Source organism: Phoxinus phoxinus (assembly GCF_949152265.1).
Source record: "Phoxinus phoxinus genome assembly, chromosome: 20".
Lineage (NCBI taxonomy): Eukaryota > Metazoa > Chordata > Actinopteri > Cypriniformes > Leuciscidae > Phoxinus > Phoxinus phoxinus.
In genome coordinates, this window is record NC_136895.1 from 8,541,545 (window position 1) to 8,558,249 (window position 16,705).

The 16,705-nt window shown below is 35.1% G+C and overlaps 1 protein-coding gene across 1 annotated transcript; it reads right to left on the minus strand.

Moving 5' to 3' along the window:
* Positions 1-1,568: 1,568 nt before the first annotated feature.
* nicn1 (nicolin 1) lies at positions 1,569-16,631 on the minus strand. The gene is made up of 8 exons (XM_079593200.1): positions 16,522-16,631; positions 15,311-15,551; positions 14,412-14,540; positions 14,118-14,288; positions 7,587-7,700; positions 5,297-5,365; positions 3,267-3,371; positions 1,569-3,189 (listed from the first exon to the last, which is right to left on the minus strand). Exons 3-8 carry the CDS (start codon positions 14,535-14,537, stop codon positions 3,148-3,150), a joined length of 627 nt encoding a protein of 208 aa, XP_079449326.1. The 5' UTR covers positions 14,538-14,540; positions 15,311-15,551; positions 16,522-16,631; the 3' UTR covers positions 1,569-3,147.
* Between the last annotated feature and the right edge of the window lie 74 nt (positions 16,632-16,705).

Consider the following 16,705-nt stretch of genomic DNA (forward strand, 5'->3'; position numbering starts at 1 on the left):
AACTGAAAAATCTGATCTTCTGCCTGCAGTAAATGTCCATGTTTGCATGAAGTTATGTTGTATGTCAGCTCTAATGTTGTACTAATAAAGATTTTAAGGGAATATAATGGTTCATGGGTTCTTGGTGCATTTAAGGCATGATGCCAATTCACAGCATGTGGGCAAAAATCCACCCCCCGGTTTGTAAAAGAACAAACACATTGACAGTATGCTTACAATCGAGCAATTGCCCCACAGACGTCCATTTTAAGTAGCAATGAGTCGAAATTATTTTCGGTGGTAATTGACATTCTGCCTAAAATGCTGTCGATACTGCTTAACCTGTAAAGAGCTTCACTTGTATTGAACCCAGAACATCCTTTAACCTAATGTGGTGAGTAATGGGTCTTGCCTGTGTTTTGTGTGAAATAAAATCCATTCATTACCACTAAACTAACAGGTGGTATTTAGTTGATTTTACCAGTCTATCAATGTAGGCCATCTTGTTTCTGTCAGTATGTCTCTGTTCAGTGTGTTTAGGTGTTTAGCTACTGCCATCTATTGGAGACACAATAAAATGACTATAAAAACAAAACAAACAAAAAAACATGCAAAATATACATTGAACTATGTAGCCTACTCATTTTTGTAAAAAATATAGAGAACATTTTAAAGCTGTGAAATCATATAGCCTACCTTATGAATTGAGTAAATGTAAAACATTGAAGTGGATCTGAATAACTAGTACAATGACAACTCAGATACAAGTCACAGTAACTCAAATAGTTATGTTAGCCAATTAAAAAATAATATTGAGAAATAAATGTAAAATTGTTTCATTTGAAGCCATCTTAAAAATAGCAGCTAACTGTTAGATAGCAATGCAGGTGCTAACATAAACAACAAAAGTTTACACACATAACTAACATGTTTATCTCATTGTTTTAACATTTGTTTATCTAAAAGCTTATGCTTAAATACTTGAAATTACAATGAAAATATATATATTACCCACTTGGATTGCTTGAGTGAGTAGGTTTTGCCCAAACTATTAACTGTCAGCGTCACAGCTGTAGTGTAAACAACATGGATCACGTGTGGGTGTTAACCGGAACTGAGTAATGCGTATTGACTATTTTATGGGAACTAATTAAAATCTCCATTATCTCTAAACTAGAAAGCGACAATTTGGTGTTAATAATGCATCAATGTAGGCGTTTTCACGTCAGTGGTATTTTACGTGTTTATCTACCGCCATCTATTGGAGACACAAGCAGATGAGCCGTGCAAATCACGGCGAGGAAACTGGATAAACGAGAAGTTATTAATAATTAAATTAATATAGCCTAAAATTCCAGAGTTAATTTAAACCATGTGTAGCCTATTTTTACATTTGTAGATCACACTGCAGATAATAAAGCATACAACGGGGATAAAGGTACACCTTTAGAAATATGTGTTTTTCACTAGGCTACTCGCAAAAAATAAATAAATCATGTTTTGTTTAAAGATCTTATAAATGTAATATGAGGTGGCGAGGCAGGCCTAATTACCAGACACACAATAGACAATAGACAAATAATGTTTTTAATAACTTTAATCAAGTTTTTAAATCAGCAAAGTTTTAACTATTATTAGTTTACTTTGATATATAAATGAAATAATTTGTGTTCAATAAATAAACTGTCAATATGTATGTTTCTTTTAAAAATACAGAAACAAAAATTATTTTAAAAAGTAAAGATTCCGAAAGCATTGAATAAGATCCCATAATCATTTAACATAGCTTTACAGTAGTAACAAATATTATATTTTTAATGTCATATTTTTAAAATATGAGAGTGATTATCTCTAAGGTGGACATCCAACATTATGATATTTACCATCTGAATCTAACCATGTCATGGCAGCTAATGGGAAAGTCTATATGTAAAATATTTTAGATAGTCTTCCGTTATTGAAAAACTGTTGCATATACCTTGAACAAAACTGAAAATCATTAACACGACATTTGTCTCAAAATATAGTCAATCGTTATATTGATTCTCATTTGCTACATAAATCTACAACATTAAATATTAGATCAAATGTCCCCGATCACGTCGAGGATTAGAACAATTTCCACGTGCATCTTTAAAAAGTGATGAGCTGAATTTTTGTGCCATCTAGTGGTTAAAAAGAGAATAAAGACGAATGCGCCTTTTACCCCCGTGTGCCCTGACTCAAAGTGACACCAAATGACGTTCGGTACCTTAATACACTTTAACTTACGAATATTAGCCATCAGTGTCTGCACAAAGAAAAACTTTTAGGCTTGACTTTGCGGGGACGGAGTCGCGGAGCTCCATTTGCAGGCTAATGTTGCGTAGACGATGTGCGCGAGATGCCAGCAGAGACAGATGGAGGCTCCTCTTGGACGCCGACCATTGATTTCCAATGATTAGCATTAAGGAAGCAGCGCTGCTCTTGATTACTGCCTGGCAACCGTGAACATGTCCATTGAGTTTTAATTAACACAAAGTGAGATGCATTTCATTAGCGTTCGGAAAAAAATAAGACGTCAAAAGATAGTCCGGCAAGAGCGTTTCGCTTTTAACATCTCACCATGAAGATGATCTTAATTGACATTATGTGGAAGATAACTCCTTTAGACAGAAGTAGCGGCCTATTTATCTAATTCTGTGCTGAAAATAAGACAATAAATCTTCAGAATGAAGCTTAATGTAACAGTGCATCAATGTAATTACATACTTCGATAAATTAATATTATTTACAAACGACGGCGTCTAAGATGAATGAGAAACATTTGCAGTCTACGCATGGATGACCATTTTTATTGAATGTGAATCACAGATGTGTAAATAAATACATAAGCAATCTTAATCATTTACGTGTCACCTTGGCTCCCCACAACTTGTGACCAAATGAATTTTCCAGTCATGCATGTTACACATAATACTGTGCTGAAAGTATCTGGTTTATAGTCATTCAAGCAGATGCAATGAAATATACATCTAAATTTCATGTAAGTTAAAATATTCTGAAACCTAAATAAATAAATATGTACAATATAAAATAACATGCATAATCAGTAGTTCCAATATTGAATGAAACTATCTCAGGAAATGAACCCGGTGAAGAAGTGCGGTTCAGTTTTCAGCACTCCCGTTATGTGTACGACAGTAATTTGACGTCATAAGAGCCTTCCACCTGGAATAAATGTAATAAACATGTTAATTCAGTGCAACAGAAAGATAATGGCACCGGTAGACGGCAGCGAGACTCACGTCGAAGCGTCCGATGGAAGCCGCGGTCTGGCTCGCCTGCATGATCTCAGTGAGCGCCCACATCTGCTGAATGCTGGAGGACACCGTCTCTGGATCAGGAAGTCCCTGAGCAACACACACACACACACACACACACACACACACACACACACACACACAATTAAAGGTATAATGCACTAGACACCTGACGTCATTTCAAACGTTTAGCATTTTTGCATATGTAGAACACAAACGAGGAAAATAAACCAATTTTTTTTTTTTTTTTAATCTTGGTATTTGTGGAGTACAGTAGCAGATTACGTTTTGACCAGCAAGTGGCAGTAAAATACTACCATAGAGAGGAGAATAATTATTATTGTAAGAATCAATATATAGATAGATGTGGATATAAAGAGTGTATATCACTCATTTTCACATAAAAGTATTCATCTTAAAAGAAACAACAGATCACTTGCATTTAATGTTGTAGAGTATTGGTCTGAATGGTGATGTTGTTACTGGTGGTAGACAAATTATGTCTTATTATGCCCTCTTACTAAGTCTTGATTTTGTTTTTGGGCTCTAGAACATGTTTTAATGCTTGAATGTTCATTATTTTGTCACATATTCTCCATCGTTGCAGCCCCTCTCTTCCCAGTCTGTCAGTAACGCTCTTTGGTGTGTTTCGCGAAAGCATCGTTAGCCAACTATGTTCGCAAGTTCTGTCGTTATCAGCAGTTCAACGAGTCGGTGTTTCCCGAAACCATCATCGCAAAGGTGTGTGTTTGGAACGACAGCTCTCGACCTGTGGTTAGAAGCAGAGTTTCTTGTTTTCATGACATGTGGACTCCATAAATCCTTATCTTGAGCCAAATAAACAAGCTGACATTCAGTACAATCTATATATTTTATTTAGAATACAAACAAATGTCATTTACGTGTTTTTGTTTGTGTGAACCTGCTCTAGTGCGAACGAGAACGAGTCTATGATTGAATCTGGAATTAAGCAAAATAACTGAAAAAATGAGAAATAGTCCTCAGATGCCATGTCCGTAATTTATATCAAAACATCTAGCGTTAATTCAATCTCAAACTGTTTAATTAAAAGTAGTTATTACTCCAACACCTGTGAAACATGATTAACCAACGTGGTTGAACACCCTCTTTGGGACAGTACGGTTTCGGGAAACAGTCGCGACTAGCTAGTTGATTTCTCCAACGATGCATCGTACTATTGTAGTTAAGCAGCGAGTTGCGTCGTTGTACGGGAAACGCACCCCAGTTTAGTTCCTGTCTCTATGAAGCCCCTCCTTCTGAAAAGCATAATGTGCTCTGATTGGTCGGCTGGATCAGAGTGCTGTGATTGGTCAAGCGCTTCAAATGTGTTTGAAAACTAAAAACTCAACCAGGCCACGGCCCTTTATTTAGCATATGAGATGTTTAAATGCGAAATATTGTCACGTGTCCGTTCCCGGAAGAAAACTCAAGACTACAATGGAGGGGTTTCAAGGTGACACTGATATAGAGAAGAAACTTTGTAACGTTGCAGTCAGACATTGTCATGCTCAAACAGCAACATTACACACTAAAGAAAGTTGAACATGTAAAAAAGCTAGAGGTAAAACAATGAATTATGTTTACTTCTGCTTTCCAGGTGGTGAAACTGTTTAAATAAACATTAAGTTGAGCCTTCTTTGATAAAGCTATAGAGACACTTTCAAACCATCAAACAAGCATTTTACATTTCTAATGCAAATGACAGATAAATGGGGACTGGGAGTTGGGACACGTCCACAATGCTCAGCGATTGAAAAAACGGCAACCTGAGAGTTTCATACATTTCCGTAATTATCTTTCCGTTCTGTTCTTAAGCAAAACTGTTCATTAACACCTCGGAGCTGCATAAATACATAGACAGAGTGTGCTAGTAAATTAAATCGCAGTCTTTAAAGGGAGCATTGTATATGCTGTTAAACAACAAGACTTTCAATATTCATTAGATGACAACTGTTGTGCATTATACAACTAATTATAAGACACACAATACTCACATTCAAATCAAGAGGTTCCTCGACAGGTGTGAGAGTGGATAACCAGACGGGAACATCTCGCTCCGAGTCCTGGACAGACGAACACAACACAACCACTGAACAAGGTTTGGTCAAAACCAAGCAAACAAATTCAGAACAAAACAAAAACAAAAAACTAAACAAGTAAACCAAAACAAAGAAAAAAAATTTGATTTGGGTACTGGAAAGACAAAATAAAACATAGACCGACCAACTCTGTAAACAAACAAAAAAATGTTAATAAAATGAATATATAAATAAAACTCCAAACAAACACGAATACGAAAAAAAAAAAAAAACAAGCAGGAACATATTGTCCACTGATGACGTTTTGGTAAAATACTGCTTCATAAAAAAAAAAAAAAAGCAAATAAAAATTAAAATACAAAAAAGCAAACAACAATGAACAAAAAAATAACTAAACAAATCCAGCCAGGGACATCTAGCTCTTAAATCCTGGACAAAACAAAAACACATTCACAAAACAAAACAAAAACCAAGCAAACAAAACATAGGGGAGAGCCGGGACGATTGAAACGCGGGACGGATGAAACATTGAGGTTTCCTTGAAAACCACTCACGTCATGTACGTCAAATTTCGTCAGCACGTACAACACGCAATGCCTACCAGACCCGCAAAAACATTTCTTCTTTACGTCATGCCGTTTTGGATTTAAAGCCGGAAAGCTGTTTTTGAGTGCAGTAAGTGAATTATTTTGTGCGGTACTTTTTTTTGACTGACAAGTTGTATTTATTGTTTCATGTGCCATTGTAGTGATAATACGGCAGGTGTATTAGTACTGTAACACACCCTTAAGTGTGCAATATCAAAGTTTTTTAGTTTAAGGGGAAAACAGGTTTAACTGTCGGGATGCGCTGTCGGGACGGTTGAAACAGCGCCTCCTGCCAGTTAAACCTGGTCATAGGAAAACCGTTGTTAAGGCTATTCAACTAGTAAACACTCGATATGACTCAAGGAAGAAATGTAAGATCATTCATTGTAAATGGCTTTGTCTGTCTTCGTCAAAATAGCCTATTAGAAAGATTACACAAAATGCGCATAGGCTTATTGCCTATGTTTAATGGGTGATAGAACAAAAATGGTTAAAATGAACCTTTAAATTAAATAAATTACAAAATATGTTTGTAACAATATGTACATAAGTTACTTGTCAGGTATTGTTCATAAAAACAAGCATTAGATGAATAGTTGCCGTTTAAACTGTTATGTTTCATCCGTCCCACCCCTGTGTTGCAACCGTCCCACTCAGGCGGGACGATTGAAACAAAGCACAACTACCGATCAAAGTCAATTTGTACTTAAATCATTCTATATTTGTACCGAATAACACATGATACTAAGAGAACACATATGTGAGTTGTTGATCACACACACACAAAAAATCTATCTGTAACCTTATCGTAGAAAATGACGTTTATCTGAAAAGTGTTTCAACCGTCCCGGCTCTCCCCTACTCCAAACAAAATCAGAAAACCTAACAAAATAAAAACAAACTGCCCAGGAAAAAGAAAACTGAACAACTCTAGGTTTTGTTTGAAAAAAAAAGGAAAAGGTTTTGATTGAAACTAAACTAAACAAAAACCAAGCAAAAAAAAAAAAAAAACATAGAAAAGAAAATTAGTTCAAAAACAAACTTCAAACAAACCAAAACCAAAGCAAAACAAACAAATAAACAAACAAACAAAAGCACAACAAAAGCATATAAAACAAACTCGAAGCAAACGTACAAAAGCAAAAAAACAACAACAACACCAAACAAATTAAAAACAAAATTCACAGTTCACTGTTCATGAAAAAGTAGTTCATGTTATGTAATGTTACATCTACATACGACTTGTTTTCAAAGGGTGGTAAAGATCTGGGGTAATATATAGATATATATATATATATATTAAAGGTATTGCGGAGGATCTTTCCTACTTTTAGAAAAGACCCGCCCTCTCCAATTTCTATTTGCTCCCGACCGAGAGGGAACGACTACTAGCAGTGATTTTAAAAGGATTTCTCCAAATAGCATGACAAACTTTACCTGTCTAGTAGAATCTTCGCGACTGCGGCATCAGTGGGAAGCCCAACATGTGCTTTTAGCGCACGCCAGCGTGTGAACGGCCTTACGTAAACATATCACCAGAATGATTGACACTTAGGTGGACCAATAGTATACACTACCCACCCGGAAGAAGAAAATCCTCCGCTATACCTTTAAGTGATTAATTATGTCATAAATGACCATTTATTCTACATAGTTACCTCTTTTGCACACGGGTAAATGTTAATTTCCTCAATGCTGAAATTGTGCCATTCTGAGGAGGGCTGTCTCAAGATGAGTCTAACTGTGGTCACGTCATCAGCCTCCGTCAGCATCTGAGAAGCCCAACATAGAGAAGAGAAGATCTCAGCAAGAAGTGACACAGCGTTGGGAGAGTTCTGGGTCTCTTTCATGCAGCTATCAAAGAAACAAAGGAGGTTAAATGAAGAATGAACGTCGGGATTTAGACACTAAGGATGTGCGTTTTCCAAGCCTTAATTAACTAGACAGAATGAAAACCTGATAAAAGAGACAGTTTCATGTAGTAATCTGCAAAACTGCTCCAAACGCTTGACATTTGTGTTTGTGTTGATGACTGTAAAGTAGGGAAAGTTTCCTTCTACTTCTGCTGACGGTATGATACGAGACGAGAGCAACTGTTTCTATACATTTACTGCTTGGAGCTTCGTGTCAGAGAATTGCCCTGGAAAGATGTAATCTCTAATGATTATGTTTACTGTATTAAGGCCCCGATATACTTCGTCAAATCGAAAAATTAATTGATGTTTTAAACTAAATCAGTCTAAATCGAAGTTTGTTTGATGTTCGCTTCGGGAAACTGCTTGCCAAAACAAACTCTGGAAAACACTTTCGATTGGCCGGTGGTGATGATGTAACAAGTGGGCGTGGCTCTGAGGCTCCGCCCACTTCAACATGTAAATCTTCTCCAGTTCATTTCTTCTGTTGAGTCCGTCGAGGTCAGATGTCGGCGAGTAAAAATATTAACACATAATAGTAGAAACTGAAGTTTTCTAACTTAAAGAGACACTGACACTGTTTCATGTTTAATACCGTATTTTCCGGAGTATAAGTCGCATCAGTCAAAAAATGCGCCATGAAGAGGAAAAAAAAAACATATATAAGTCGCACTGGACTATAAGTCGCTCCGTAGTATAAGTCAACTCAGTCAAAAAATGCGTCATGAAGAGGAAAAAAACATATATAAGTCGCACTGGACTATAAGTCGCATTTATTTAGAAATGTATTTCACAAATTCCAAGACCAAGAACAGACATTTAATCTGGAAAGGCAAGTTATTCAACTACACAATAGCACACAGAACAACAGGCTGAATAGGTGTCCGGTATGTTAACGTAACACATTAATAGTTATTCAGCTACACAATAGCATAAAGAACATGCTAACTAACCCTAACCTGGGAGGCTGAATAGATTAACATAAGCCAGCGAGTCCAAGCAAGTAACCAGTAAACAAAGACCAAGCTCCCCCGATCTCCTTCCACAACACTTAAATTCCATTGAATTCTTCCTCGGTGTCGCTTCTGAACAACTCCGCCAACTAGAGCGCCCTCTCGCGGCTGTAGACGGTAAATGTTTTCGCTTGGTTCATCTCAGTCAGTATGAATTAATTTTGATATATAAGTCGCACCTGACTAGAGGTTTTGAGAGGAAAGCACACAGCACATATTTACATATTTCATATAAATGTCGCTCTCAGCAACTTGGACGAATTGAGACGTTCGCTAAAAGTTTACCGGTGGTCATGTTTTTTTGGTCAACTTCTTTTTACCCCTAGGTGAAGAACATAAAATAACTTTGCCTTAAGTTTATTGGGGCCTTTATAATATGAACACAAATACATATCTGATAGTACAATATATCATATATACACTACCGTTCAAAAGAGTGGGGTCGGTGTGACTTTTTTTAGGGATGCACCGATATGAAGATTTTTGCCAATACCGATCATTTTGCCGATTTGCCGATACCGATATTTCCTTATATTTGAAAGCCGATAACCGATTTATATGGGCTGATTAATCTAAATCCACATTTTTTATGATTTTTGAGAGCCTGATTACAAAAACAAAAACCTACCATTAAAAGCCACGTCCCAAGCACACAATTATAATGTTCTCATTATATTTTTTATGTAGCCTTTATGACAGACTTGCGCTGCACATGTTGCACTTAACTATATATTTTTGAAGTGATATTATCATATTATCAATCATATTTCAAGCAATTCAAAAACATCATTGAGAAAAGTGCGTATCAGAAGTGTCTCAGCTGAAGGAAATAATCCATTATTTATCGGCTTTAATATATCGACCAAATTTTCTAAATCGGGCCGATAACGATAACCTTAAAAAATGAACATATCGGCCGATATCGATAAGGACATCCTACTTTTCTTTAAACATTTTAAACCATTTCCTAGATGATTTACTGAATTTAGTAAAAACTTAAATATTGTGAAATATTAATACATTTTTCTATTTTAATATATTTTCAAATGTAATTTACTCCTGTGGTCAAAGCTGAATTTTCTCATTACTCCAGTCTTCAGTGTCACATGATCCTTCAGAATCAGAAATCATTCTAATATGATGATTTGATACTCAAGAAACATTTACTGTTATTATCAATGTTGTGCTGCTTCATATTTTTGTGAAAACTGATTTTGTGATTTTTGTGAAACTGTGAAAACTATTTATAGATCTAAATATAGAAATATTTTGGAAAATGTAATGTCTTTACTGTCACTTTTTATTTATTTGAAAATATTACTCGCCCCAAACATTTGAACTGTAATTTATACTATACCATCATATTGACACTATAGCTAAAGTAGTAATAATTGGAGCAAACAGGCAATGTAGCCAAGAATCTGACACGACCTTCACCAACCAACAGTAGAAGAAGAAGCTGCTGCATGAATTTGCCAGAAACAGTGACAAAGCAAGAATGTGTCACTTTTTTACGCTTGGAATAAGTTACTTATGCAGAGGAGTTAACCAAGGCTGCAAAAACTGGCAAGTTATCTGCTTGTTTTCTCAGAGATTTAAAGAGATTTTGAAGGCCGTCTCCAGAGAAACCATGCACACACTACCACTCTTTACCTCTTAACTTATTTGTGCTAGTTCACACAAAAGTGAAAAATTTGCCATTATAAATCATGTAATTGTAATTATTACAAATAATATCATTCCAAATGTATAAAGCAAACACGCACACACACACACACACACACACACACACACACACACACACACACACACACACACACACACACACACACACAGTTATTATTATGATATTGTTGTATTATTTATCGATTATACTATTTATTAATATTTTGAAAATCAATTTTATTTCATATTTTCACTTTATTTTTTAGCTTTAGTAACTTTGTTACTAATGTGCCAAATGTGGTTTTGTCCTTTTTATTATTATTTAATATTTCTATTTAGCTTTAATTAGAGTTTATTTCAGGTTTAGTACTTACATTTATTTTATTTCAATTAGTTTGTAAGAAAAACATTCTAACTTTCGCTCAAGTGTTTCATATAATACTTTTTTTATTTTAATTCAACTTTATTTCAATCAACAAAAACTTGTTTGTTTCAGCTATCAGACATTAAAGCATTAAAACATTATAAAATAGTCTATATTAGACTTATGTCTTCTCTACGGTCAGATCTTGACAGCCCAATTTACTTTAAACATATGAAAAAAGCAGCAAGGGTTTTCTTAAAAAAAAAAAAAAAAAAATATATATATATATTGTCTTCCACAGTAGAGAGAAAGTCAGGTTTCTGAGTAAATGATGACAGTATTTTAATTGTTAAATGAACTAATCCTTTTACATTCGCAGTAAGACCCCATTTAAGTGAGAAGACATGTCCTTGTAATTATAAAGACCCACAAGGACGTTGTTTTAAATATTTCTACCTTTCTTAATAAAGACTTATTTATCATTCCACTGCCCGTTGACATAAAAAAGAAACCGGCTTATACAGATTATGGCAGATGGGGTGAGAGCTATGTGGCGTCCCAGGTGGGATTTTCAATGCAAATTTCATTTGATGACACTAAAGGTGTCCATACAGCGCAGAACTCCACGTCCAATCATCTGAGAGTTCACTCGAGGACTCGCATCTAATATCTCCGTGTCTTTGAAACGGAGCTGAAAAGCGTCGAGGGAGCCTGATCTCAATACATTAAAGCAGTCATTACAGGCAACTCACAGATCAAAGACCGGGACATCGGATCCCCGGAGAGCCACAAATGGGCCAAATCACCGTGATGACAAACAAAATGTTCTCCGAGCTGCTGCGATTATGCTGGGATGGCTGACAAAACGGTTAGGGGTTTTTAATTGAAAAGCTGAAGATATCCTGCGGACACAATTGCTGGTGTTGTCACCAGGAAATTATTTTTTAAAAGATCACATCTTTTTCCTACTTGCAAAAGCAGTAATTATGACATATACAGCCATTTAAAATAAACAAAATATCATAAATGCACAACTTTTGCGGGTAAAATTCAGTCATTTCAGTGGGAATCTGTGCACTTGGGAGTTTCAAATACAAAAAAAAGTTCCTGATGCAGATTTCGCTCGTGTTTATGTTGGTCACGCGGAAATGTTTAGATGGTGTCAGTGTCATTGCGTATGAAGCAATTGACATTAACTCGTAATTGTGAGAAATATAAAAAGTTATAAAGGCAGAATTACAAAAAATTATGTAAGAATTGCGAGATATAAAGTCAGATTGGGAGAAATAAACTCGCCATTGAGAGATAAAATCAGAATTGAGAGGAAATAAATTAACTATTGGGAGAAATAAAGTGAGAATTACAAGAAAAAAACGAACTATTGTGAGAAATAAACTCGTAATTGTGAGAAAGTCACATGCGATAAATAAAGTCAGATTGCGGGTCAGAATTGCGATAAATATACTTGCCATTGCGAGAAATAGTAAACATTACGAGATATAAAGTCAGATTGCTAGTCAGAATTGCGATACATTAACGAACTATTGTGAGAAATAGAGTGAGATTGCTAGTCAGAATTGCGAGAAATAAACTTGTAATTGTGAGAAATAGAGTTGTGAGTTTATACCTCATAATTCTGACTTTATTTCTGAGTTACATCTCTCAATCTGACTTTAATTCTCCCAATTGTGACAATTTCTCACAATGGTTAAGTTAATTAATCGCAATTCTTACTATTTCTTGCAATTATGACTTTACTTCTCGCATTTCTGACCTTATTTCTCGTAATTTTGACTTTATTTCTCACAATTCTGAGTTTATACCTCATAGTTCTGACTTTATTTCTCGCAGTTCAGAGTTTCTCTCGTTATTGTGAGATAATTAACTATTAATTGTGAGAAATAAAGTCAGAATTGATAGATAAAAAGTCACAATGCCCTTATTTAGCGTTTATTTTGTGGTGGGAAGAAGCTTCCATAATTTCGTCCACACAATAAGATAACCGGTAAAAAAAAAGACGCAAAGAAGTTGACAACATCAATTTCCAGTTTTTAATTTGAATTGATCTTCAATCTGATAACTCGAGATCTTTTAGCCTGTACTGTTTTCTGTTGATGCGTGAACAAAACTTCACCAAATATTATTTGTGCCATCCAATAATCGCAACAATCCTTGTTACTTAAGATATAAAACAAAGTCTCAGCTTTCAAATTCTGTCGATTTTATAACGAAACGTTTCGTTTTGATCGCTCTTTATTGAGGCATGACAAATTGCTCTATGTATTTAAATGTTTATAGGCTACAGAATTATACCTTATTATTTTGAGTGTTGATTATTAAATAAATATAAATAAATACTGGATTATTAAATGAAATGTATTTTCAGAATTGTGAGAAATAAATGTACCATTGCGAGAAATAGTCAGAATTGCGAGAAATACAGTCAGAATTGTGAGAAATAGTAAGAATTGCGATAAATAAACTCGCCATTGCGAGAAATAAACGTACCATTGCGAGAAATAGTAAGAATTGCGATAAATAAACTCGCCATTGCGAGAAATAAACTCACCATTGCGAGAAATAGTCATAATTGTGAGAAATAAAGTGAGATTGCTAGTCAGAATTGCGAGAAATAAAGTCAGAATTGTGAGATATAAACTTACCATTGCGAGAAATAGTCAGAATTGCGAGAAATACAGTCAGAATTGTGAGAAATAGTAAGAATTGCGAGCAATAAACTCACCATTGCGAGAAATAGTCATAATTGTGAGATATAAAGTCAGATTGCTAGTCAGAATTGGCAGAAATAAAGTCAGAATTGCGAGATATTAACAAACTATTGTGATAAATAAAGTCAGCATTGTGAGATATAAAGTCAGATTGTTAGTCAGAATTGTGAAAAAAAATAAAGTACCTTTAATTTTTTTTAAAGTAAAAAAATACCTTATTATTTTTAGTGTTGATTTTTAAATAAATATGAATAAATACTGGATTATTAAATCAAATGTATTTTGAGTTTCGGTTTGCGGCTATAACTTCAATTTCAGGAAAAACTAAATCTTTCCGGCGCATTGGTGGTTAAAGATCCAAAAGGTTGAAGGTTCAAACCCCCACAAAGGGACTTTTACTGATCCGTGGAGCACAAAAGCAGACGTTTAGCAGAATGTTCACGCTGCTCTTTTCCGAATGACGACTGTTTCGTTTTCTCGCTCCCTCTCAGTGGCCCGGTCCTACCTGTTGTCTGTAGACGGAGAAATAGTCATGTGACCCGGCCTCAGCGTGTGGATTAGCCATGAGGCAGTAGTTTCTCAAACAAGTGACCCACTTAGCAGAACCGTCCTCTCTACGCTGCAAGCGGACCGTCAGATACGCGGTGTAGTAGTTCTTGAAAGAGATTTCCTGAATCTAGACACAAGCACAAAAGGGATATACCTTGATGTCATAATAGAGAGATATCGGGCATTGATAAACCCATGGTCAATCAATACCTGTAGCTTTCTGAATAGATGTGCTGTGCGAGGCACTCACGTTCACAGGCTCGGCGAGGGTGATGTCTGTGATGTAGACGCCAGGGCGAGATGAATCGGATACAGCGTCTCCGATCTGCAGCGCCACGGGTGACTTGACAGTGCAGCTCAAGGCTTCAGCGCTCATGACCTGTGATGAGGAAACACAGCTCAACTTCACCAACTTATTGATGATCAAGAGCATCGTTATATAATGAATACAATTTTTACAAAATTATTTTCATTGTATATTTTCTAAAATATTTTGGTGACACTTTACAATAAGGTTCATTAGTTACTGTATTAACTAACATACACTAGCAATGAGCAATACGTTTGTTACAGTATTTATTAATCTTTGTTAATATTAGTTAATAAAAATCCATTGTTTGTTCATGTTAGTGCACAGTGCATTGATAAATGTTAACAAACACAACTTTTGATTTGAATAACGTATCATTAAACATTCAAAATTTATATGAATAAATTCTGAAGTATTGTTCATTCTTAGTGCATGTTAGGTGTCTCCAATTTAACTTGTGTGTGTGTGTGTGTGTGTGTGTCACACATAGTGTAAATCTTATTAATATAACATACAAAAAGCAATTACCATAAATTACACTTTATAAACAATATTTAATTCCTGATATTTAAAATCGTCAATCATTTTCAAATATTTTTTTCATATTCTTAATTTTTCTCTTTTTATTGTATTTATTGTTATTATCACTTTTTATTATATGTTATAATAAATCAGAAGCAAATCCTACCAAAGCATTTTCAGCAAAACGAAACATCAAATGAATTGTGTGTGAGAGCCAAACAAACCCCAGCTGATAACGGCCTGTGATGTTGTCTATGTAGGCGGCGCACTGGGGTTTGAAACACGGCCAGTATGCATCACTGCGGTAACGTACTTACTGTAATATATTCAGCTGTCTGACTCGCTCTTTGGACTAAAATTATCTTGTGTTGAATAGCCGAGAGGTGTCCTTAAATGGCGCTGAAGCGCTTTAAAGCAGCAGCAGCGTCATGTCAGACTCATCTGTGCAGGAATCAGAAGCAGCTTTATGATGGTTTATGGCTTCATGTGTTGATAGTTGCAGCTCCGCATGTCTCTTCCGGTCCTTTGTGTGACGCGTGTCTCTTAAAGGGCCAGTGTCTTTAAAGTAAACAAAGGGACCAGCACAGTCGGTTATTATAAATCACTTTACATTACAGTGCTTTTGTTACATGTACAATAATACATGCTGGGCAACGATTAATCGCATCCAAAATAAAAGTCTGTGTTAACATGATATATGTGTGTGACTGTGTATAGTGTAGGCTATCTATAATTTGTTTTGTATATAAACACACACACATGCATGTATATATTTAAGAAAGTGTTTTATTTATACATACAATATTTATATATCATATAAAGTATGTAAAAAAAAAAAATATATATATATATATATATATATAGGCCTATATATATATATATATATATATATATATATATATATATATAGTATGCATTTTTCTTAATATATACATGCATGCATGTGTATTTATATAAAATAATTATATACAGGATGCGTATATAACATCTTTTGGATGCGACTAATCGCGATTAATCGTTGCCCAGTACTAATAATAATCATAATAATAAATAGTTATAACAATGGGAAACTTCTGTTTATTTCATTGATGGGAAGAATGCTTAAAATAAAAACTAGTAGTTCAAACAAGCTTCTGCAACATATCTATATTTTAAAATAGTGTGTTATTTAATAGCCTTTCGGCAATTGTTCAAACTATAAAACAATTAACACAACAATGCATAAACTATACAGAGAGAGTACCATAAATGCTATAATAAGGGGCCACCAAATGCGCTTATTATTATTGCTTTTCATGTTTATATAATTGTTAATCTGATGAGAATGCAATCAATTTAAATATAAATATTATTACCAATGTTAACCACTTAATTTTCTTCCCCTCAAGCACGCTACATTTCTCGTAGCATGTGTGAATTACTGTCGCAGTTATTCATTATTGTTGAATCCAATGAGTTGAAGCAGTTCATCAAAAAGCCAGAGGCAAAATGAATGGCAAAGAATGTAATAAATGTGGTGTTAAATCACCTGTTTATGCCCCTGTCTTCGCTCGTTTGTGCTCGGCTCGATCGCTGTCACCGGCAGAGGGCGCTGACGCTCTTCGGCTGAGAATAACGCTGAGGTACAGTATGTACTTCTGGTGCTGTATACTCTCTGATTGGCTTTATCTCTTATATAAAACACATGTCTGCTCCACCATCGTGTATATTGT